General features: G+C 32.4%; 2 protein-coding genes across 2 annotated transcripts; one reads left to right on the top strand and one right to left on the bottom strand.

Moving 5' to 3' along the window:
• Positions 1–9234: 9234 nt before the first annotated feature.
• LOC144568560 (protein MAO HUZI 4, chloroplastic-like) lies at positions 9235–12768 on the bottom strand. The gene is made up of 7 exons (XM_078318923.1): positions 12751–12768; positions 12057–12169; positions 11755–11965; positions 10327–10427; positions 10105–10233; positions 9928–10016; positions 9235–9549 (listed from the first exon to the last, which is right to left on the bottom strand). The coding sequence occupies exons 2-7, from the start codon at positions 12108–12110 to the stop codon at positions 9411–9413; spliced, it is 723 nt and encodes a 240-aa protein (XP_078175049.1). The 5' UTR covers positions 12111–12169; positions 12751–12768; the 3' UTR covers positions 9235–9410.
• A 6293-nt stretch (positions 12769–19061) lies between these two features.
• LOC144568733 (protein MAO HUZI 4, chloroplastic-like) lies at positions 19062–22228 on the top strand. Its single transcript, XM_078319107.1, has 6 exons — positions 19062–19202; positions 19623–19833; positions 21161–21261; positions 21355–21483; positions 21572–21660; positions 22037–22228. The coding sequence occupies exons 1-6, from the start codon at positions 19179–19181 to the stop codon at positions 22173–22175; spliced, it is 693 nt and encodes a 230-aa protein (XP_078175233.1). The 5' UTR covers positions 19062–19178; the 3' UTR covers positions 22176–22228.
• Positions 22229–24183: the final 1955 nt, after the last annotated feature.

The raw sequence follows: 24183 nt of genomic DNA, 5'->3' as shown, positions 1-24183 counted from the left end.
TAGAACTACCAATCCCCTTCACAGGCCTACATACCATATGTTAGAAAAGCCCACCCAAGGCCCAAAATTAAATCTAGTTGAGAGTTTCATTTTACATCGGTGTTTTACTTCCGAGTCCAATATTTTTTTTTAACAGATATATTATAAATATAAACACTTTACTAATTCTTCTTAGCGGTAAATTAGAATTAGTTACTTTTAATATATATAATAATAATAAATGACCGGGTAACTATGTGTTTTCGACATTAATTAGTTACTTATATCATAAACTTTGTTCTCGTAAATATATAATTATTTACAACTTTCAAGTATAATTGATGATGACCAGAAAAAAAATTAGAATATGTTAAAGGAAACTTGTTTATAAGTGCAACGAAGAAATACCAAGCGCAAGATAAAATCCGCTATCGGATAGACATTCTCTGCGAATCAGTTTTGGTCACGAGTAGATATAAAAACTTGATAAAGGTTTTTTTTTTCTGCTAGTAAATCGGAACGAAATAGCAAATAGGGATCTAGAAAAAGTCATAGCTTGACCGGATACGTCACGGTATTATCTCTCATGTATCTTGTGTCGTGACTATCTTTCAAAAAAATTAGCACGACACGACACATCATGCACAAAATTTGGTCGCGGCAGATGGTCGCATATAATTAGGACCATTATATCTTGATCTATGGTGAATATTGAATAAACTAACTTAAATTATGAAAAGAAATAGTTAAGCATTATAAAAAACGTGACTGGTCACGTTTAGACACGTCACATGTGATCATGGCGTGACTAATGTGCTGTGATTATTTATGTGCTATAACCATCCTTACGTATTTGATCACGACATGACACGAGATTCAAGTCACGGCACGATACATATATAGATCCCTAGTAGCAGACTTATTTTTTCTCCTGACAAATCAGCGATTTTTCTGAGTGAAGTAGCAAATCAGACCGCATTTTTTTCTTTCTTTTACACGAATCAATTTAGATTGACTTTTTCTCCCACAATTTTCTTCTACTAAACCATGAATTAAGTTCCTAGATAATTACATTAAAAAATAAACACAAATTTAAAATATCACTGAATTTAAAAAAAAAAAAAATCGAATCCAAAAATAAACAAGTCCCCTAATCCTATCTGGATCCGCCAGTGCTTGTGAGTATTTACATATAAAATGCCAATCCATTTGCTTCTTATTAAACAGGATGCTGCGCATTGAGATGCACAAACATTATAGGTAGAAAGACAAGGAACCTGATCAAACATTAACCGTCGGATTAACGAATCGGACGTCAATCTCCTCTTAATTTCTCTAGTGAGATACACGTGTCAACTTACGATTCGTTATTAGGCATTTTCCCATTTTATTTGCAGCGACGGATTGCAACTTGTTCCTGCAAGGAAATAATAACAGGAACTTGTTATTATTTCGATTCCAACCATTGATTTTTGTTGAAATTTGCAAATAAAAAATTTACAGATCTACATATAAAAAAATCCATTAAAATTCACGTATAAAAAAGTTTAAATGGCTGGAATCAAGATAAAAATTTCTGTTATTCCAGAAAATAACAACAGATTTATATCCGTTCATGATACGGAAAAGTGAGCATTTCAAATTTGCGCGTCCGATTTAAATTTAATGGCCGGATTTAAATATAAATTATCTGTAAATGTTGATTGAATTTCCTCCGATGTTCATCCGACTCAGTTATTAATTCAGTTGCAGAGGATTTAACAACCTTATTAGTTCTTTAAGATGAATCAAGTTTTTTAAGTAAAACAAAATGCATCTGGATCGTCTGTTCGAGATATAGCACGAATTTTACAGATCAATTTACACTGTAAATCACCTTTTCGCGAAGCACCACTCTGCTACAGATCCCAATCTGCTGCTACTCTAATGAGAATAGCAGCATCCTGCTATTTATTTCCTTTCTATCTCTCTCTTCAAAGAAGAAGAGAGAGAAAGAAAATCACATGGAAGAGAGAGTAAGAGGAGAGAGATAGAGAGAAGAGCATGGGAAGAATAACACCGAATCTCATTACATTTGCTGCTCTAAATGCTTCACCAGCTCTAAAGAGTAAAGAGTAAAAGGAATAAGAAATTTCTGAATGTTTATCTCGTGTGTTAATTTGGGCTGAGATATCTCGGTGGTCTCTATTTATTTGAGGTTCGTTTTAATGGACTGGTGAGTTGGTGAGAATATATAGTGACTAATTTTTGAATGAAAAAAGTTGCTAATTTAATTTTTGACAGGGTTAGTAGAATAGTGAGCTAATTCATATAAGACAAACAATGAATAGTGGGGTAGCTCTTCATTCAAACATCGAATAGCTCAAAAAATTAGTGTTAATTTTGAGTTAGTGTTGTTATTACTTCATCCAAACTCATCCTTTGATAGTAGTGCTTAAATGGGTTTCGTGGGAATTAGAATCAGGTGTTCTTAAGTTTACTATGTTAAAACTCTACAAATATTTTTTTTTTTAAATCTATTGAATTGACTTCAAACTATTGAAATCGATTTAGCTTATGAGTGATATATATTTATATACAAAAAAATTTGATTTTCGAATTAATTTTGTATAGAATTAAGTGATATAAAAAATATTCAAAAGTAAATGGATTACAACTAATTTATAAATCTTCTAATTTTAACACCTTGACTTGACTTGAAATTAGAAAAGAAAAAATATAAATAAAAAAACACGATGCTCTCCGTGTGACACGATTGAAAGATCTGTTAGAAATATTTAAAGTTAATAAATTCCATCCCATATTTATTTCAGAAAAAAAAAACACAAAGTTATGGAAACAAATTATATCATTTAATTGGAGTTTTGTTGGAGCAGCATACTAAAATAGTAACATGGGATGCTTGGAGCTGAACTTACCGGTAAGTTCAGATGCTGGAAAAGGTGTGCAGACAGGGATACATGCGTTGCATTTATCCATGTGCCCGTCACACGGCAGCTTAAGAAAGACACCAGCACATTGGGGCTTCAGAAAAAGCCACGTGTAAGATCCAACATAATTAGTCGGCACTCGGCACCAAAATTAAAAACAGTTCTGGGTGGAATCGGTGGATGGTACATTGGTACAACGCGTCGGGATCTTAGTGGTTTTCTCTTTCAGAGATTGCTGTTTGCTGTCGGGCCCTGACTCCTGATATGTTGATGGTACAGCCGCTTTAAGATTCCCGCCGCCTCCACTTAAGAGGTGGGCCATGCTGTTGCTGGTGTTAGGTTGACTTGGTTTAACACGACACTTCTAAGTTCTAACCTGTTTTTATTTATTTATATTATATATTATAATTAATAGAAGTCATTATTTATTATATCAAGTTTTCAAAAGATTCATTTAAACTTATCATTTAACTATTTTATTTTTTATTTTTCATCAAAATAAAAAAGAAATATTTTGAAAATCAAATGGGCTTTTTATTGGGGATAGAGGGACTTGAACCCTCGTGATTTCAAAAATTGACGGATTTTTCTCTTGCTATAAATTTCATTGTTGTCGATATTGACATGTAGAATGGACTCTCTCTTTATTCTCATTTGATTTATCATCATTTTTTCAATCTAATAAACTCTATAATGAATTCCATAAATAGAATAAATTTATTATTAAAAATTGAGTTTTTTTCTCATTAAATTTCATATTTGAATCAATTCACCATAAACAATTCATAATTTATGGAATTCATCGAAATTCCTGAATTTGCTATTCTGTATTATTAACTCTCTAGCATTAAGATCTATTCACCCACGTTGTTAAATGACATTTAAAAAATATTTAACGAATGAAATTGTTAGATGATACACTATGGTAAAATGCCGTTAACTTTTTTTAAAGCTTAATGCACAGGGTTAACACAAAATTATTTATTATCGTTGGAATGGAATTAAGTATTTAATTAAATAGAATAAAAAACATCTAGTCTATTACGTTAAGAAAATTAACATGAATACTTGAAAATACTGTAACATGGTCGCATTAATCTAATTTTTGAAAAAAAAAAAATATTGTAACGACGCTATAAGGAAAAAAAAAATTAGATAAAAGAGTTCATTTTGTTTCAAAAGATAGGTTTCATTCATGCCCACTTGGCTTTACTCTATATTATATAATCATATATTTAAGAGAAAATGAAGTTGCACGAGAGTTGAGTTTGGGGGAAAAAGAAATTCGGTTGAATCAAAATAACTTTTCCCATTATTTTGAGTACTTTATCAATTTAATTTGAACACATTTGAAAAAAACAAACCATCAATTCCCAAGCAAATCCGACAAAAAAAAAACGATTCTAAAGATTTAATTTTGATGGATTTGCCTACGGGTTTCTCATAAAAAATAAAATTGATGGATTTATTTTTCTGTCAATTTTTTAGTTTCTTGACTTAAAAAAAACAAAGTTAAATTTTATAAATTTGACCTAGTAAGTGTGTTCATTCGTGATATAATTATTTTAAAGAGTTTAAATTCATACGTTTAAGGTACCATAAATTTTGATATAAAATATGTGTACAATTTACTCCAAATTTGTAGTAGTAGGCCTTAACAGCTCATTTAGTTATACAATTCCATAATCGAATATTGAAAGTTCTGTTGTGTATTTTTTGAATAAAAGTTGGAGATCAAGATATCTAAGAGTATGTTTGGTTGTAATCTTAGAATAGTAAAAATAGTGAAATTGACATTTGTCTTATTAAAAATAGATTGTTTTAATTTTTTGTGAGAATAATTTGTTCTAATAAGACAAATAAGTTTGATTATCTATTCTTGATATTCTAACAACCAAATTATTTTTAAGAATATCATATTCTCAATCCAATAAAATATACCCTAAATATTTAATATCTATAATGAATTTTTCAATTTGAATTTTCAACGTGTAACTTTCCACATAGAAAGTATTACTTTTTATAAGAGTGTTCTAATTTAGTAATTTGTGTTCTTTACCACACTGTGGTCATAGGTTCAAATCTCCTCGGTGCAATTCTTTCAGTTCTATTGTGTATTGTCAATTCTCGTAATTTAGCGTTAAATAAATGTTTAAGAAGTAACTTGATTTTTTGTTTAATATCATTGCTTTGTTATTATAGAGAGTACATCTACAGTTTTATTATATCATTGCAGGGGTTTCGATGAAGGAAGAAGAGGGTGTTCTTTTTCATAACAAAGGAAGCAGATTTGGATCACATAGCTTCTTAATAAGGTAATTGCCTTATTAATTAACGCAGCTGTTAATGAGGAGGGTTCAAATGCCTCCATGTTTTTGTGCCTCCATCATTACTGAAATACTGAGAATACAAGGATAGAGATATTGACAGAATAGTTTTTGCTTTATACACCGTACGAACAATAAAACTAAAGAAGGTTTAGGAAGGTTGGTATGATGATTGATGAGGTAACAAAATGGGAAAACTGCCAAAATAAGAGAGCAACTTGTGCTAACGAGTAAGATTTATGCTGCTCTTTGTTTGCATGTTAAAAAAAAATTTGGTGATATTTTCGTACCCAGATTTAGTAATAATTTTTAATTCGTCAGTTACGCATCAGAACCAGATTCAACTGTAGAGGGTATGTTTTTCTCATGATATGATCATGTAGTTCTTTTTCTTTATATTGAACTTATCCAACATCAATTAATTTGTTTTCGGTCAAGGATTTTATATTTCTGATACCAGATCGGTACCAGTTGCAACAATTTCCAGTAGATATCATTTGATGTAGAAGAAAGAAAAAAGGAAAAAGAACTTGAAATAAAATAACCTACACATTTACCAATTAAATTTGCTGGTAGTACTTCAACCAGAAGAAAAATTAAAAAATAATCTACTTATATTAAGCTCATAAATAAATGCAGATGAGTATTTCTATTCTCGGTATCCCGTTGTGGAGAAGCAGATAGCTAAAGGTGGATTGAGATTAGCAATAATTCTCAATCATATATTTGATGCTGGTACATCTTACAAAATGACTTCTTAATTTACTTTTGCAACACGAGTGATGAATTACATTGAAAAAGAGAATATATGTTCAGGACAATTTATAAAGGAGTAATTAATTTGTACCACTTCTGAATTACTTGAGCAACTGCAGTTGTGCAATGTAACATGCAGATTTTGTTTTTATTCTGAGTTGTTTTTGTGACTCCGGTTGGGTTTCATTTCTAGTCTATTCAAAAAACTTGTTTGGGACTAAAGGCTTTGTTGTCGTTGTTTAATCTTCTAATCATACTATACATATTGTAATATTTCAGACTTTTCAGTTCTGAGTGAACTCTCCTGTCATACTTCTGTGTTCATTTAAAAAGGTTCCTATATGCACCGGTAAAATTAATAATGTCAATATTACAAAAATACCCTTGTCGCACTTCTCTCAATTTTTTTTTTATTTACAAAATGCCCTTGTGGGCCTACTGGTGTGCAAATGTCATCTCTGTTTCCTTTCCCTCGTCCTGTTCCTCAGTACCAATGTAAGTGCACCTCTTTTGTATTTTTATTTTTATCAGTTATATACTTACGGTCCTTTTTAGTATTGTTCCCTTGCACAAACTTGACCTCATGTAAATGTAGGGTTGCTTGGTTCTTCAAGTCTTGGTACAAGTACACAAGATTTGGAAACAATTTTAAAGATGGACAGTTTTAGTCAAGGGCGGAGAGAAGAAGAGAGAATGGAGGTCAATTGATCCTCATTTTTTCTTAAATTTCTTTAATTTTTTGTATTTATGCATAATTTAGAGTAAAATGGTATGGTATTGTAAAATTGATCTCCATTCTCCGAAAAAAAAATTTATATGATTCACCCCCATATATAGTTCGAAAGTCTGGCTCTGCCACTGTTTCTAGTGGCCTTTTTTTTTCTTTTCCCAATAATAGGAACAACCCGGACACACATGGTCTACAAGCTACTGGAGCTAACAGTGAACTAAATGAGAGTTTGTTAACAGATTCTGTTAGATTAACATCAGTAATTAGCATTTGTAGACCGTGTGTGTCCAGGTTGTTCCTAGTACCCTCACATTTTCTTCTTTCTTTAAATAGAATTTTTTTTACATTATGGTTTTGTAAATAGTAATTGTGCTAGCTATAAGCCTTTTCTTTTTGTTGTTTTTTAGACAGTCCTAGGAAGCTAAATGCCTAAATGTTATGTAGTAAGTGGTAACAATTATTACATTTTCAGTAAATACTAATTGAGATTGTGATTATTGTTTATTTTAAGTTTTTTAATTTCTAACTCTATTTTCACTTCATATGAAAGAGTGGCAACAATTTTATTTCTATTAAAGTAAAGTAAAACACAGGTAGATTATTGTGGAAGTGCCTGGTTAATTAAGGTATGATACGAAATAAATAAGAACCTAAAAGAAAGCACCAATAAATTAAATCAAATGAAACTCAATACATGATAAATGTAGAATAGATATTCAGTTTTATTTTCTTGGACATATTTTAGCATATTTTACTCCTGAGAATGAATTTTTGGGCATTTCTTCATTTGAATATCTGTTTAGATGCATATGATGTTTAAACAAAACTATATTTGTGAATTTGCAAGCTCCAGAAATGCGGCATTTTTTGCTTCTTGTTTGTATATAATGATTTAAGTAAAAAGACAATTTGTTTTTAAACCTCCTTTTTCCTTTGTTTTTTAAACCTTCCTTCTTGTTTTTTTAAACCTCCTTTTTCCTTTTTCCTTTGTTGATGAAAGCAGGGAATCCTCAATCTTGTGACAGTAAAAGTCTAAAACCACTATGTAAGAGGTCAAATTTGATTCTGATTGGACGGTGGAGACATGTATGGTCGTATGGATAACTGGGGAGGAGCTGAACCAACCGTTAGAAGCCTAGAGTATGTTTGGCAACTGAACTTCAATTTAGAATAGCATAATAGTATATATGATATTCCAGATGAAACATGATGTCAAACATGTAATGGTGCGAAAGAATAGCATATTGAATAGCCAATTCCGCTATTTGATCAAAATTTTCGAGACTATTTTGACCAATTCCCTATTCCGCTATTGAATAGCTGATTAGTGCTTAAAACTGACGTGCAGAATAGTAAAATCAGACTATTTTGGCCCTTACAAGAGAGACTGTTTTTTTTTTTTTTTTTTTAAAAAAAATTCTCTCTTGTTCTTTTTACTTGGTTAAAAAAAACCTCGTAATCTCTCTTACGGGCCCAGATATTTTCGCACGGTGTATGAATTTGGGCAGAATAAAGATATTGACATGTTGGCTTTGAATTTGATTTACAAAATAGTAGTTCCAGGTTGCCAAGATCTGTATTATTTTTGGCATATTTTGGATTTTTCATTTGTAAGCAAGTATATATTTTCACAAAGAAGCCATCAGAGGGCTTGTGAGATAGAGAAAAACATCACAGTTTCTTTAATTGAACTCCTAGATGATAATTTGGTCATTTACATTTTTCTAATATGAAATACAATTCAGTAAATCGGCCTATTCCAACTTATTTTTTACCTAACAATATTTTACTTTTCTAAATAGTACAAAAATAGCGCAATATTCTACTAACACTCTCCATCCAAAATTCTACTATTAGTATTCAAATAGCATTATTCTAGCACTATTCTTTAGTTTATCAAACGAGTCCCTAAAGTTGAGCCCAATAGACCGCTCAAATCAGAAGTTCATACTTAGACAACCTCTTTTTTTTTTTTTTTTAAATGTATTGTTCCTTGCACCAACTTTTCTTGTGGTAGTGTACTGTGGTACAACGCATATTTCATCTTTCATGTTTGGCAAATGCCAAAATATTTGCAAATGCCAAAACATTTGCAATGCTTCCTTTTACAGAGTTCACAAATTCATAAAGTACACCCGTGCTGTCAATGAATCCGTATCCTCTCCGGTATTGCAATGAATCTGTATCCTCTCCGGTATTGCAGAGGATCACCCTCACTTTACGGTTTGAGATTAAATTTCAACCGGTTTGTTATTCGGGCCGCAATAGGAGGCAGTATTTTTGGGCTTTGAGATTCGTGCCTAGTTAAAAAGAACGGTTCAGATCTAGTAACTGTAAAAGATTCCCCTATCAGGTATTGGAGAGGATGTGAATTCGCTGTCAATTGGGTCACTCAAGCTGACCGCCCTGCTGCCCGTACTGCTTCTTTTTCGGTCAGGTCAAGTCACAAACTTAACCAGATCTTACGTGGTGTATTTTGTTTATGTTTCTATTGTCAGTTATAGACATGGACTATGAAGGATGATCTGAGGCTGAATATATCAGAAAAAATTATTCACAGTATCCGTTTAATAAAAAAAAAATCTTTTCAATTCAATTTATTCTCACTGACAATCAATGACAACAAGCAAGATACAAGAATAAGTACAAATATACCTCTTTATTCAAAAGACAACTATGCTTCAGTAATTAGTGCTGATGTTTCACTGAATTAGTCAAAACCTTGGTAATTACATGAGCAATGACCCCAATTGGGCAAAAGAGAAGACATAAAGAAATCGAATGCCGTGTCTCAACGTTGTTCCTCAAACCATCATGGAATACTTGCCTGAATATCAATTCAAAAAGTTCAGATCAGAAGTATATAAAACATATAATTAACAAATTTAATCCAACAAAAGAATACTGCAAGTGTGGGGGTTCTTTAATCTTAGGTCATATTGTTTTTGTATGGTCCAGAATCTTCTACAAAACCGTGATTTTGTACCTATCTAAAAAATAGTAAACAATTTCAATATAAAATTTTGTCTCCAAGCACATTTTAATATGGAGACCGTGTTGAATGGTTTGGATCGACTGTTTCGACTTTGAAATTGAAGATAAGGATGTCAGGCATGATTGGGGAACGAAACAATGGGGCATTTTAACCCTACTAATAGCAATAGTGGGTGTGTGTGTGTGTGTGTGTGTGGGGGGGGGGACTTACCTAGCAGCAAATAGGTCAACTGCCAAAAGATGAATCCAGGCCGAAGCCACTGTCATTTCATTACTAAACATCCGTGCAATTCCATGTAACTGATACAGATAACACAAAGCCTCAATTAGTATTTCCATATAATAATTGTCACAAGAATTGATAATGAGAAAATAAAAGGTCACTGACCTCAGGTAGCCAATATTTACTAGCAAACATACACTTTAAAGTCTCAGGACTCCACGATAAATACAAGAGATATGCGTATAAAATCCCAAGAAAAACATAAGGAGCACTACTTTCCATAGACCTCCTTGTCTGTGATAAATTTATTAAATAAGGAGAAAAAATAATCAGTTGCTAATTGGTGGAATCCAAAAGTGATTAATAGAAGCTAATACGAAAACTTACTAGTTTTGAGTTAGGTGCTAAAACCATAAGAGTGTAGAAAGGAAGTACAGCAACTGTGCCCCATGTGAAAGCTTGGCTTGCAATTTGAGACGTTGAAATCCCTTAAAGTAATAAAAGGAGTAAATAAATTAAATTTCTTAGATAAAACAAAACAGGCACAAGTTTTCATTAACTCATATGACATAGATATTCTTATACCTTAATATAGCACAAAAGCATTAGAACTAGAAAAAAGAAGTGTGAACACAGAGACAGGACGCCGTCTATTTAATATATAATACAGAATGGCCGGTGCTAGGTGTAATCAAAGTAACATGTGCTAATCAAAGTAACATGTGCTACATATCTAACTACTTGATGAATGATTATGAAAAACTAATACAAAAACATAAAATAGAGGAAACTTTCATAGTTAACACTAAATAAACATAAGTTTCCATAGATACATTATATAGTATAGTCCAACAAAAAAGCATTACAAATAGAAAAAAAAATGATCGCAAACAAAGACAGACTGCCGTCTGTTAATGTATAAAATAAAATGGCCAGTGCTATGTGCTAATATCATTATCAAGATATAATCAACATAGTATATGCGAGCTAACTGCTTAATCCACAGTCATGAAAATCTAATACAAAATTGAAAGAAAGAATTTGTGCTTAGCAAGCCAAGCTGGAAACAAGTCAAGTGGTAGGTAAAAACAAAAAACTATACGTGGCGACATTCCCAATATATATAAAAACTATACACTTTCAATAATACTACGAAATTGCATTTAATACTTGATAAAATATATTTATATCCCGATGTTCCGCAAATACAGGAGTTATCCACATGCCCAAGTTAGACACCGCATTTCCATTTATGTAATTACTCAACCATTTTTACAAAACTGCTACCAACCGGTACATATTTGTAATCGACCAATAAGCTAAAAAGAAGAAGTGAAATTAAGCAAAGCTCAGGTAAATAGATAAAACATTAGAGCAACTCAACGAAGAAATTTATTAATATTTCTCATGATTAACTAACAAAGACACTCTAGAAAAATAGCTAATTTCATTATAAGTTTGTCCTTTCAATAATATTAATTAATATGGACCAAAATTATCTTGGTGCATGAAGGTTTCTCTGAAATTATAAATTGTCACTTTACACCATTTAAAAAACAATTGTCATTCATATATGGTAGGAGAGGTGAGGTCCTGAGTTCATTTCTAAATATGATCGTGTGTGTGTGTGTGTGTGTGTACAAAAAAAAGCATCAACTTTCTCTAATTAATTTCTATTGACACGCCTGACTGTGACTAGAACGTGCCAATTGAGATATAAAATTAAGATAGTGGAATGAAACTTTGTCTTTGTAACACAAGCATTGCAATAATTTTTAAATTATGTAATAGCAAGTTGAGTAAATAGAATATTACAAGAAGCAGAAGGCCTCAAATTTCTTCTTCGGTTCAATCCAGGTCTGAAAACCATCTGCCGGAGCATAATTTGTGAATTTCCATTGAGAAAATTCAATCCATTTCCCTGTATACTCACACCTCCTCTAAATCTACTCCTAGAGCTCCCAATTTTACAGCAAACGAAGAGAATTGCAGGGGATGTAGACATTTTTCTATCTGTGAAGCCAGCCTACGGAAAAAGAACAGTTCGATTAAAAAAAAAAAAATCAATTTGGGAGAGGAGAGAGGGGATGAAGGAAGAGAGAGAGAAAGGGGGGTACCTGAGAGAAGGGAGAGAAGGAGAGGAGGGGGGAAGAGAGAGAGAGAGGAGACATTGGAGAGGTCGAGTGAGACAGAACTACAGAAGCGCTTCATGAGGTGTGTTTATGGGTTGCAGTGTTGCAAAATGCGGTCCTATGCGGCCGCATATGCGTATGCGGTTGGAAACCGCATAGGAAAAAACATATGCGGTTCCGCATATGCGGTCTTATATGCGGTTCCGCATATGCGGTCTAATATGCGGTTCCGCATATGCGGCCGCATATTCGGCCGCATAGAACCGCATTATGTTTTTTTTTTTTTTTTTTTTTTTTTTTTTTTTTTTTTTTTTTTTTTTTTTTTGTATACTATGAAATTTATGTATTATGTTGTGATATGTTTGTATTATGTTATTTTATGTTATTTGATATGTTTGTATTATGTTATTTGTATGCTATGAAATTTATGTTTATATTATGCTGTGATAACTGATATGTTGGCTACAGCTATTCACTATATTACATTTATATTTTTATTTTTATTTTTATTGTGAGATTATGCATATAATGATACAAATTATATATGAATTCTTATTTTAAAATCCGCATATATTAGTCCGCATAAAAATCCGCATATGCGGCCGCATACCGTATATGCGGTATGCGGTGCCCTTCCGCATACCTTCCGCATACCGCATTTTGCAACACTGATGGGTTGGGAGGAGAGAGAAGAGGGGGCCCTCTAGCAAGTGTGTTGTGTGCCTGTCTTTCTCTGTGTGAGAGAGAGAGAGGAGGTGAATTCGAGGAGACATAGGCCAGTTTCTCTGCATTACCTCTTTAGAGGGGGCCCTCTAGCAAGTGTACCTTAGGTTATATAAGATTCGAGGTGGGGGGAGGCAAGCAACAGCGCAGCGCCTTTCGGTCGGACTGACCGTCTGACCCCAATCCCATAGTGGAGCACTGAAGCTCAAGAAAAATGAAAATAAAATTATTTCAAGACGAATAATAATTAATAGATGCACCCAGTGCGAAAAAGGTAATTGCAGCTATACCCTTCCAAACTTTTACAATTATCAATTTATCATTCAAAACATAAAAAAAAAAAAAAATTCTATCCTCTTTTTTTTTCCATTTAATGCGAAAAAGTAGGCTTTTATTGGTATGATTTTTTCATGACCGCTCGTTCTAGATTTTGTGGTTTAGATTAGTTTTGAATCTGGAAAGGTATATATTAACAGCGAGGAGGGTTCAAATGCCTCCATGTTTTTGTGCCTCCATCATGCCTCCATCTCTCTCCATCATTTTCAAAGTTCAAACAGTCGATCCGAACCGCTCAATCTAACCTCCATACTAAAATATGTTTGGAGACCAAATTTTATATTTTTAGGAATTTTTTACTATTTTTTTAGATAGGTACAAAATCAGTAAATCTGAACCATCTAAAAATAGTATTTTTGTACCTATCTAAAAAAATAGTAAAAAAATTTCTAAAAATATAAAATTTGGTCTCCAAACATATTTTAGTATGGAGGTTAGATTGAGCGGTTCAGATCCACTGTTTGAACTTTGAAAATGATGGAGAGAGATGGAGGCGTGATGGAGGCACAAAAACATGGAGGCATTTGAACCCTCCTCATTAACAGCTGCGTTAATTAATAAGGCAATTACCTTATTAAGAAGCTATGTGATCCAAATCTGATTCCTTTGTTATGAAAAAGAACACCCTCTTCTTCCTTCATCAAAACCCCTGCAATGATATAATAAAACTGTAGATGTACTCTCTATAATAACAAAGCAATAATATTAAAAAAAATCAAGTTACTTCTTAAACATTTTTTTAACGCTAAATTACGAGAATTGACAATACACAATAGAACTGAAAGAATTGCACCGAGAAGATTTGAACCTATGACCACAGTGTAGTAAAAAACACATATTACTAAATTAGAACACTCTTATAAAAAGTAATACTTTCTATGTGGAAAGTTACACGTTGAAAATTCAAATTGAAAAATTCATTATAGATATTAAATATTTAGGGTATATTTTATTGGATTGAGAATATGATATTCTTAAAAATAAGCTATTCGGTATTTGGTTGTTAGAATAGCAAGAATAGATAATCAAACTTATTTGTCTTATTAGAACAAATTATTCTCACAAAAAATTAAAACAATCTATTTTTAATAAGACAAATGTCAATTTCACTATTTTTACTATTCTAAGATTACAACCAAACATACTCTTAGATATCTTGATCTCCAACTTTTATTCAAAAAATACACAACAGAACTTTCGATATTCGATTATGGAATTGTATAACTAAATGAGCTGTTAAGGCCTACTACTACTACACATTTGGAGTAAATTGTACACATATTTTATATCAAAATTTATGGTACCTTAAACGTATGAATTTAAACTCTTTAAAATAATTATATCACGAATGAACACACTTACTAGGTCAAATTTATAAAATTTAACTTTGTTTTTTTTAAGTCAAGTAACTAAAAAATTGACAGAAAAATAAATCCATCAATTTTATTTTTTATGAGAAACCCGTAGGCAAATCCATCAAAATTAAATCTTTAGAATCGTTTTTTTTTTGTCGGATTTGCTTGGGAATTGATGGTTTGTTTTTTTCAAATGTGTTCAAATTAAATTGATAAAGTACTCAAAATAATGGGAAAAGTTATTTTGATTCAACCGAATTTCTTTTTCCCCCAAACTCAACTCTCGTGCAACTTCATTTTCTCTTAAATATATGATTATATAATATAGAGTAAAGCCAAGTGGGCATGAATGAAACCTATCTTTTGAAACAAAATGAACTCTTTTATCTAATTTTTTTTTTCCTTATAGCGTCGTTACAATATTTTTTTTTTCAAAAATTAGATTAATGCGACCATGTTACAGTATTTTCAAGTATTCATGTTAATTTTCTTAACGTAATAGACTAGATGTTTTTTATTCTATTTAATTAAATACTTAATTCCATTCCAACGATAATAAATAATTTTGTGTTAACCCTGTGCATTAAGCTTTAAAAAAAGTTAACGGCATTTTACCATAGTGTATCATCTAACAATTTCATTCGTTAAATATTTTTTAAATGTCATTTAACAACGTGGGTGAATAGATCTTAATGCTAGAGAGTTAATAATACAGAATAGCAAATTCAGGAATTTCGATGAATTCCATAAATTATGAATTGTTTATGGTGAATTGATTCAAATATGAAATTTAATGAGAAAAAAACTCAATTTTTAATAATCAATTTATTCAATTTATGGAATTCATTATAGAGTTTGTTAGATTGAAAAAATGATAATAAATCAAACGAGAATAAAGAGAGAGTCCATTCTACATGTCAATATCGACAACAATGAAATTTATAGCAAGAGAAAAATCCGTCAATTTTTGAAATCATGAGGGTTCAAGTCCCTCTATCCCCAATAAAAAGCCCATTTGATTTTCAAAATATTTCTTTTTTATTTTGATGAAAAAATAAAAAATAAAATAGTTAAATGAATCTTTTGAAAACTTGATATAATAAATAATGACTTCTATTAATTGTAATATATAATATAAATAAATAAAAACACGTTAGAACTTAGAAGTGTCGTGTTAAACCAAGTCAACCTAACACCAGCAACAGCATGGCCCACCTCTTAAGTGGAGGCGGCGGGAATCTTAAAGCGGTTGTACCATCAACATATCAGGAGTCAGGACCCGACAGCAAACAGCAATCTCTGAAAGAGAAAACCACTAAGATCCCGACGCGTTGTACCAATGTACCATCCACTGATCCACCGATTCCACCCAGAACTGTTTTTAATTTTGGTGCCGAGTGCCGACTAATTATGTTGGATCTTACACGTGGCGTTTTCTGAAGCCCCAATGTGCTGGTGTCTTTCTTAAGCTGCCGTGTGACGGGCACATGGATAAATGCAATGCATGTATCCCTGTCTGCACACCTTTTCCAGCATCTGAACTTACAGGTAAGTTCAGCTCCAAGCATCCCATGTTAGTATGTTACTATTTTAGTATGCTCCTCCAACAAAACTCCAATTAAATAATATAATTTGTTTCCATAACTTTGTGTTTTTTTTTCTGAAATAAATATGGGATGGAATTTATTAACTTTAAATATTTCTAACAGATCTTTCAATCGTGTCACACGGAGAGCATCGTGTTTTTTATTTATATTTTTTCTAAAATTAGAAGGTTTATAAATTAGTTGTAATCCATTTACTTTTGAATATCTTTTATATCACTTGATTCTATACAAAATTAATTCGAAAATCAATTTTTTTTGTATATAAATATATATCACTAGTAAGCTAAATCGATTTCAATAGTTTGAATTCATCGTTTGAAGTTAATTCGATAGATCTAAAATTAAATTATTTGTAGAGTTTTAACGTAGTAAACTTAAGAACACCTGATTCTAATTCCCACGAAACCCATTTAAGCACTACTATCAAAGGACAAAGGATGAGTTTGGATGAAGTAATAACAGCACTAACTCAAAATTAACACTAATTTTTTTAGCTATTCGATGTTTGATATGAAGAGCTACCCACTATTCATTGTTTGTCTTATATGAATTAGCTCACTATTCTACTAACCCTGTCAAAAATTAAATTAGCAACTTTTTTTCATTCAAAAATTAGTCACTATATATTCTCACTAACTCACCTCTCCATTAAAACAAACCTCGAATAAATAGAGACCACCGAGATATCTCAACCCAAATTAACACACGAGATAAACATTCAGAAATTTCTTATTCCTTTTACTCTTTACTCTTTAGAGTTGGTGAAGCTTTTAGAGCAGCAAAGGTAATGAGATTCGGTGTTATTCTTCCCATGCTCTTCTCTCTATCTCTCTCCTCTTACTCTCTCTTCCATGTGATTTTCTTTCTCTCTCTTCTTCTTTGAAGAGAGAGATAGAAAGGAAATAAATAGCAGGATGCTGCTATTCTCATTAGAGTAGCAGCAGATTGGGATCCGTAGCAGAGTGGTGCTTCACGAAAAGGTGATCTGCAGTGTAAATTGATCCGTAAGATTCGTGCTATATCTCGAACAGACGATCCAGATGCATTTTGTTTTACTTAAAAAACTTGATTCATCTTAAAGAACTAATAAGGTTGTTAAATCCTCTGCAACTGGGTTAATAACTGAGTCGTATTCACACGGGACACGAGGTGTCCGATGAACATCGGAGGAAATTCAATCAACATTTACAGATAATTTATATTAAAATCCGTCCATTAAATTTAAATCGGACGCGCAAATTTGAAATGCTCACTTTTCCGTATCATGAACGGATATAAATCTGTTGTTATTTTCTGGAATAACAGAAATTTTTATCTTGATTCCAGCCATTTAAAATTTTTTATACGTGAATTTTAATGGATTTTTTTATATGTAAATCTGTAAAAATTTTATTTGCAAATTTCAACAAAAATCAATGGTTGGAATCGAAATAATAACAAGTTCCTGTTATTATTTCCTTGCAGGAACAAGTTGCAATCCGTCGCTGCAAATAAAATGGGAAAATGCCTAATAACGAATCGTAAGTTGACACGTGTATCTCACTAGAGAAATTAAGAGGAGATTGACGTCCGATTCGTTAATCCGACGGTTAATGTTTGATCAGGTTCCTTGTCTTTCTACCTATAATGTTTGTGCATCTCAATGCGCAGCATCCTGTTTAATAAGAAGCAAATGGATTGGCATTTTATATGTAAATACTCACAAGCACTGGCGGATCCAGATAGGATTAGGGGACTTGTTTATTTTTGGATTCGATTTTTTTTTTTTTTAAATTCAGTGATATTTTAAATTTGTGTTTATTTTTTAATGTAATTATCTAGGAACTTAATTCATGGTTTAGTAGAAGAAAATTGTGGGAGAAAAAGTCAATCTAAATTGATTCGTGTAAAAGAAAGAAAAAAATGCGGTCTGATTTGCTACTTCACTCAGAAAAATCGCTGATTTGTCAGGAGAAAAAATAAGTCTGCTACTAGGGATCTATATATGTATCGTGCCGTGACTTGAATCTCGTGTCATGTCGTGATCAAATACGTAAAGATGGTTATAGCACATAAATAATCACAGCACATTAGTCACGCCATGATCACATGTGACGTGTCTAAACGTGACCAGTCACGTTTTTTATAATGCTTAACTATTTCTTTTCATAATTTAAGTTAGTTTATTCAATATTCACCATAGATCAAGATATAATGGTCCTAATTATATGCGACCATCTGCCGCGACCAAATTTTGTGCATGATGTGTCGTGTCGTGCTAATTTTTTTGAAAGATAGTCACGACACAAGATACATGAGAGATAATACCGTGACGTATCCGGTCAAGCTATGACTTTTTCTAGATCCCTATTTGCCATTTCGTTCCGATTTACTAGCAGAAAAAAAAAACCTTTATCAAGTTTTTATATCTACTCGTGACCAAAACTGATTCGCAGAGAATGTCTATCCGATAGCGGATTTTATCTTGCGCTTGGTATTTCTTCGTTGCACTTATAAACAAGTTTCCTTTAACATATTCTAATTTTTTTTTCTGGTCATCATCAATTATACTTGAAAGTTGTAAATAATTATATATTTACGAGAACAAAGTTTATGATATAAGTAACTAATTAATGTCGAAAACACATAGTTACCCGGTCATTTATTATTATTATATATATTAAAAGTAACTAATTCTAATTTACCGCTAAGAAGAATTAGTAAAGTGTTTATATTTATAATATATCTGTTAAAAAAAAATATTGGACTCGGAAGTAAAACACCGATGTAAAATGAAACTCTCAACTAGATTTAATTTTGGGCCTTGGGTGGGCTTTTCTAACATATGGTATGTAGGCCTGTGAAGGGGATTGGTAGTTCTATTCATCCCTCTTCATCGTTTCGTCTCTAAGCAATTGTATCTCTCTCTATTAGCGGAGCTTGTTCTCTGATCACAACACCAGCCCTTTGATTTCTCAAAATTTACATCCAACTAATTCACTACCTCTATCTCTCCATCTTACCCCATCAGATCAGATCTCCGTTTTTCTCTTCAGCGGATCCTTACAATTAGTCTGAGCTATTTCGCGATCTGAAGTGTTGGTGCGATGGTCGTGTGCAAATGTCGAAAGGTACTTCTTCTAATCCGATCTTCACTGCTTGTTTCTCACTCTGCTGGTCACTTCTTCATATTTCGTCAGAAATCGGGAACTTATTCATATCTGAATAGAATATCGATTAGTGAATTGGAAGGAATCATTAAATTGGTTTGCAGTTCCTCGGATTGGTTTCGGATCCATTCCAAGTAGATATTTCCCTCTAGATACATCGCGAAATTGGTTTGTTATTGTTTCAATTACGCCTGAACTGTTGGTTCCTTTGGCCTCTAACTGCATTGTATTGCTTTGTTCTTACACTTTCAAAAAGAGTAAGTACATATTGCTCCTATCTCGGTCAAGCTTGTGTAAAGCCCACTAATCTCTTCCTTCATCCCCTCTCTCCTCTCCCAAATTGATTTTTTTTTTTTTAATCGAACTGTTCTTTTTCCGTAGGCTGGCTTCACAGATAGAAAAATGTCTACATCCCCTGCAATTCTCTTCGTTTGCTGTAAAATTGGGAGCTCTAGGAGTAGATTTAGAGGAGGTGTGAGTATACAGGGAAATGGATTGAATTTTCTCAATGGAAATTCACAAATTATGCTCCGGCAGATGGTTTTCAGACCTGGATTGAACCGAAGAAGAAATTTGAGGCCTTCTGCTTCTTGTAATATTCTATTTACTCAACTTGCTATTACATAATTTAAAAATTATTGCAATGCTTGTGTTACAAAGACAAAGTTTCATTCCACTATCTTAATTTTATATCTCAATTGGCACGTTCTAGTCACAGTCAGGCGTGTCAATAGAAATTAATTAGAGAAAGTTGATGCTTTTTTTTGTACACACACACACACACACACACGATCATATTTAGAAATGAACTCAGGACCTCACCTCTCCTACCATATATGAATGACAATTGTTTTTTAAATGGTGTAAAGTGACAATTTATAATTTCAGAGAAACCTTCATGCACCAAGATAATTTTGGTCCATATTAATTAATATTATTGAAAGGACAAACTTATAATGAAATTAGCTATTTTTCTAGAGTGTCTTTGTTAGTTAATCATGAGAAATATTAATAAATTTCTTCGTTGAGTTGCTCTAATGTTTTATCTATTTACCTGAGCTTTGCTTAATTTCACTTCTTCTTTTTAGCTTATTGGTCGATTACAAATATGTACCGGTTGGTAGCAGTTTTGTAAAAATGGTTGAGTAATTACATAAATGGAAATGCGGTGTCTAACTTGGGCATGTGGATAACTCCTGTATTTGCGGAACATCGGGATATAAATATATTTTATCAAGTATTAAATGCAATTTCGTAGTATTATTGAAAGTGTATAGTTTTTATATATATTGGGAATGTCGCCACGTATAGTTTTTTGTTTTTACCTACCACTTGACTTGTTTCCAGCTTGGCTTGCTAAGCACAAATTCTTTCTTTCAATTTTGTATTAGATTTTCATGACTGTGGATTAAGCAGTTAGCTCGCATATACTATGTTGATTATATCTTGATAATGATATTAGCACATAGCACTGGCCATTTTATTTTATACATTAACAGACGGCAGTCTGTCTTTGTTTGCAATCATTTTTTTTTCTATTTGTAATGCTTTTTTGTTGGACTATACTATATAATGTATCTATGGAAACTTATGTTTATTTAGTGTTAACTATGAAAGTTTCCTCTATTTTATGTTTTTGTATTAGTTTTTCATAATCATTCATCAAGTAGTTAGATATGTAGCACATGTTACTTTGATTAGCACATGTTACTTTGATTACACCTAGCACCGGCCATTCTGTATTATATATTAAATAGACGGCGTCCTGTCTCTGTGTTCACACTTCTTTTTTCTAGTTCTAATGCTTTTGTGCTATATTAAGGTATAAGAATATCTATGTCATATGAGTTAATGAAAACTTGTGCCTGTTTTGTTTTATCTAAGAAATTTAATTTATTTACTCCTTTTATTACTTTAAGGGATTTCAACGTCTCAAATTGCAAGCCAAGCTTTCACATGGGGCACAGTTGCTGTACTTCCTTTCTACACTCTTATGGTTTTAGCACCTAACTCAAAACTAGTAAGTTTTCGTATTAGCTTCTATTAATCACTTTTGGATTCCACCAATTAGCAACTGATTATTTTTTCTCCTTATTTAATAAATTTATCACAGACAAGGAGGTCTATGGAAAGTAGTGCTCCTTATGTTTTTCTTGGGATTTTATACGCATATCTCTTGTATTTATCGTGGAGTCCTGAGACTTTAAAGTGTATGTTTGCTAGTAAATATTGGCTACCTGAGGTCAGTGACCTTTTATTTTCTCATTATCAATTCTTGTGACAATTATTATATGGAAATACTAATTGAGGCTTTGTGTTATCTGTATCAGTTACATGGAATTGCACGGATGTTTAGTAATGAAATGACAGTGGCTTCGGCCTGGATTCATCTTTTGGCAGTTGACCTATTTGCTGCTAGGTAAGTCCCCCCCACACCCCCCCCACACACACACACCCATTATTGCTATTAGTAGGGTTAAAATGCCCCATTGTTTCGTTCCCCAATCATGCCTGACATCCTTATCTTCAATTTCAAAGTCGAAACAGTCGATCCAAACCATTCAACACGGTCTCCATATTAAAATGTGCTTGGAGACAAAATTTTATATTGAAATTGTTTACTATTTTTTAGATAGGTACAAAATCACGGTTTTGTAGAAGATTCTGGACCATACAAAAACAATATGACCTAAGATTAAAGAACCCCCACACTTGCAGTATTCTTTTGTTGGATTAAATTTGTTAATTATATGTTTTATATACTTCTGATCTGAACTTTTTGAATTGATATTCAGGCAAGTATTCCATGATGGTTTGAGGAACAACGTTGAGACACGGCATTCGATTTCTTTATGTCTTCTCTTTTGCCCAATTGGGGTCATTGCTCATGTAATTACCAAGGTTTTGACTAATTCAGTGAAACATCAGCACTAATTACTGAAGCATAGTTGTCTTTTGAATAAAGAGGTATATTTGTACTTCTTGTATCTTGCTTGTTGTCATTGATTGTCAGTGAGAATAAATTGAACTGAAGAGATTTTTTTTTTTTTATTAAACGGATACTGTGAATAATTTTGTCTGATATATTCAGCCTCAGATCATCCTTCATAGTCCATGTCTATAACTGACAATAGAAACATAAACAAAATACACCACGTAAGATCTGGTTAAGTTTGTGACTTGACCTGACCGAAAAAGAAGCAGTACGGGCAGCAAGGCGATCAGCTTGAGTGACCCAATTGACAGCGAATTCACATCCTCTCCAATACCTGATAGGGGAATCTTTTACAGTTACTAGATCTGAACCGTTCTTTTTAACTAGGCACGAATCTCAAAGCCCAAAAATACTGCCTCCTATTGCGGCCCGAATACCAAACCGGTTGAAATTTAATCTCAAACCGTAAAGTGAGGGTGATCCTCTGCAATACCGGAGAGGATACGGATTCATTGACAGCACGGGTGTACTTTATGAATTTGTGAACTCTGTAAAAGGAAGCATTGCAAATGTTTTGGCATTTGCCAAACATGAAAGATGAAATATGCGTTGTACCACAGTACACTACCACAAGAAAAGTTGGTGCAAGGAGTGTATACATTTAAAAAAAAAAAAAAATAGAGTTTGTCTAAGTATGAACTTCTGATTTGAGCGGTCTATTGGGCTCAACTTTAGGGACTCGTTTGATAAACTAAAGAATAGTGCTAGAATAATGCTATTTGAATACTAATAGTAGAAATTTGGATGGAGAGTGTTAGTAAATAGAGACTAATATTGCGCTATTTTTGTACTATTTAGAAGAGTAAAATATTGTTAGGTAAAAAATAAGTTGGAATAGCCGATTTACTGAATTGTATTTCATATTAGAAAAATGTAAATGACCAAATTATCATCTAGGAGTTCAATTAAAGAAACTGTGATGTTTTTCTCTATCTCACAAGCCCTCTGATGGCTTCTTTGTGAAAATATATACTTGCTTACAAATGAAAAATCCAAAATATGCCAAAAATAATACAGATCTTGGCAACCTGGAACTACTATTTTGTAAATCAAATTCAAAGCCAACATGTCAATATCTTTATTCTGCCAGATTCATACACTGTGCGAAAATATCTGGGCCCGTAAGAGAGATTACGAGGTTTTTTTTAACCAAGTAAAAAGAACAAGAGAGAATTTTTTTTTTTTTTTAAAAAAAAAAAAAACAGTCTCTCTTGTAAGGGCCAAAATAGTCTGATTTTACTATTCTGCACGTCAGTTTTAAGCACTAATCAGCTATTCGATAGCGGAATAGGGAATTGGTCAAAATAGTCTCGAAAAATTTGATCAAATAGCGGAATTGGCTATTCTTTCGCGCCATTACATGTTTGACATCATGTTTCATCTGGAATATCATATATACTATTATGCTATTCTAAATTGAAGTTCAGTTGCCAAACATACTCTAGGCTTCTAGCGGTTGGTTCAGCTCCTCCCCAGTTATCCATACGACCATACATGTCTCCACCGTCCAATCCAAATCAAATTTGACATCTTACATAGTGGTTTTAGACTTTTACTGTCACAGGATTGAGGATTCCCTGCTTTCATCAACAAAGGAAAAAGGAAAAAGGAGGTTTAAAAAAACAAGAAGGAAGGTTTAAAAAACAAAGGAAAAAGGAGGTTTAAAAACAAATTGTCTTTTTACTTAAATCATTATATACAAACAAGAAGCAAAAAATGCCGCATTTCCGGAGCTTGCAAATTCACAATTCACAAATATAGTTTTGTTTAAACATCATATGCATCTGAGCAGATATTCATATGAAGAAATGCCCAAAAATTCATTCTCAGGAGTAAAATATGCTAAAATATGTCCAAGAAAATAAAACTGAATATCTATTCTACATTTATCATGTATTGAGTTTAAGCATTTGATTTAATTTATTGGTGCTTTCTTTTAGGTTCTTA

This window comes from Carex rostrata, chromosome 17 (genome assembly GCF_964058835.1).
Source record: "Carex rostrata chromosome 17, lpCarRost1.2, whole genome shotgun sequence".
Lineage (NCBI taxonomy): Eukaryota > Viridiplantae > Streptophyta > Magnoliopsida > Poales > Cyperaceae > Carex > Carex rostrata.
Note: the sequence above shows the minus strand (reverse complement) of the source record. Positions and strands in the feature narration are given on the sequence as shown.

Bases quoted from the DNA above. Each gene is read 5' to 3' on its own strand.
- LOC144568560 (XM_078318923.1), bottom strand. From the start codon at position 12,110: ATGTCTCCTCTCTCTCTCTCTTCCCCCCTCCTCTCCTTCTCTCCCTTC. The intron at 10,428-11,754 runs GTAATATTCTAT...TATTACTTTAAG, and splicing joins TTTGAGGCCTTCTGCTTCTT to GGATTTCAACGTCTCAAATT. The intron at 10,234-10,326 runs GTAAGTTTTCGT...AATTTATCACAG, and splicing joins TAGCACCTAACTCAAAACTA to ACAAGGAGGTCTATGGAAAG.
- LOC144568733 (XM_078319107.1), top strand. From the start codon at position 19,179: ATGGTCGTGTGCAAATGTCGAAAG. The intron at 19,203-19,622 runs GTACTTCTTCTA...CTTTTTCCGTAG, and splicing joins TCGTGTGCAAATGTCGAAAG to GCTGGCTTCACAGATAGAAA. The intron at 21,262-21,354 runs GTAAGTTTTCGT...AATTTATCACAG, and splicing joins TAGCACCTAACTCAAAACTA to ACAAGGAGGTCTATGGAAAG.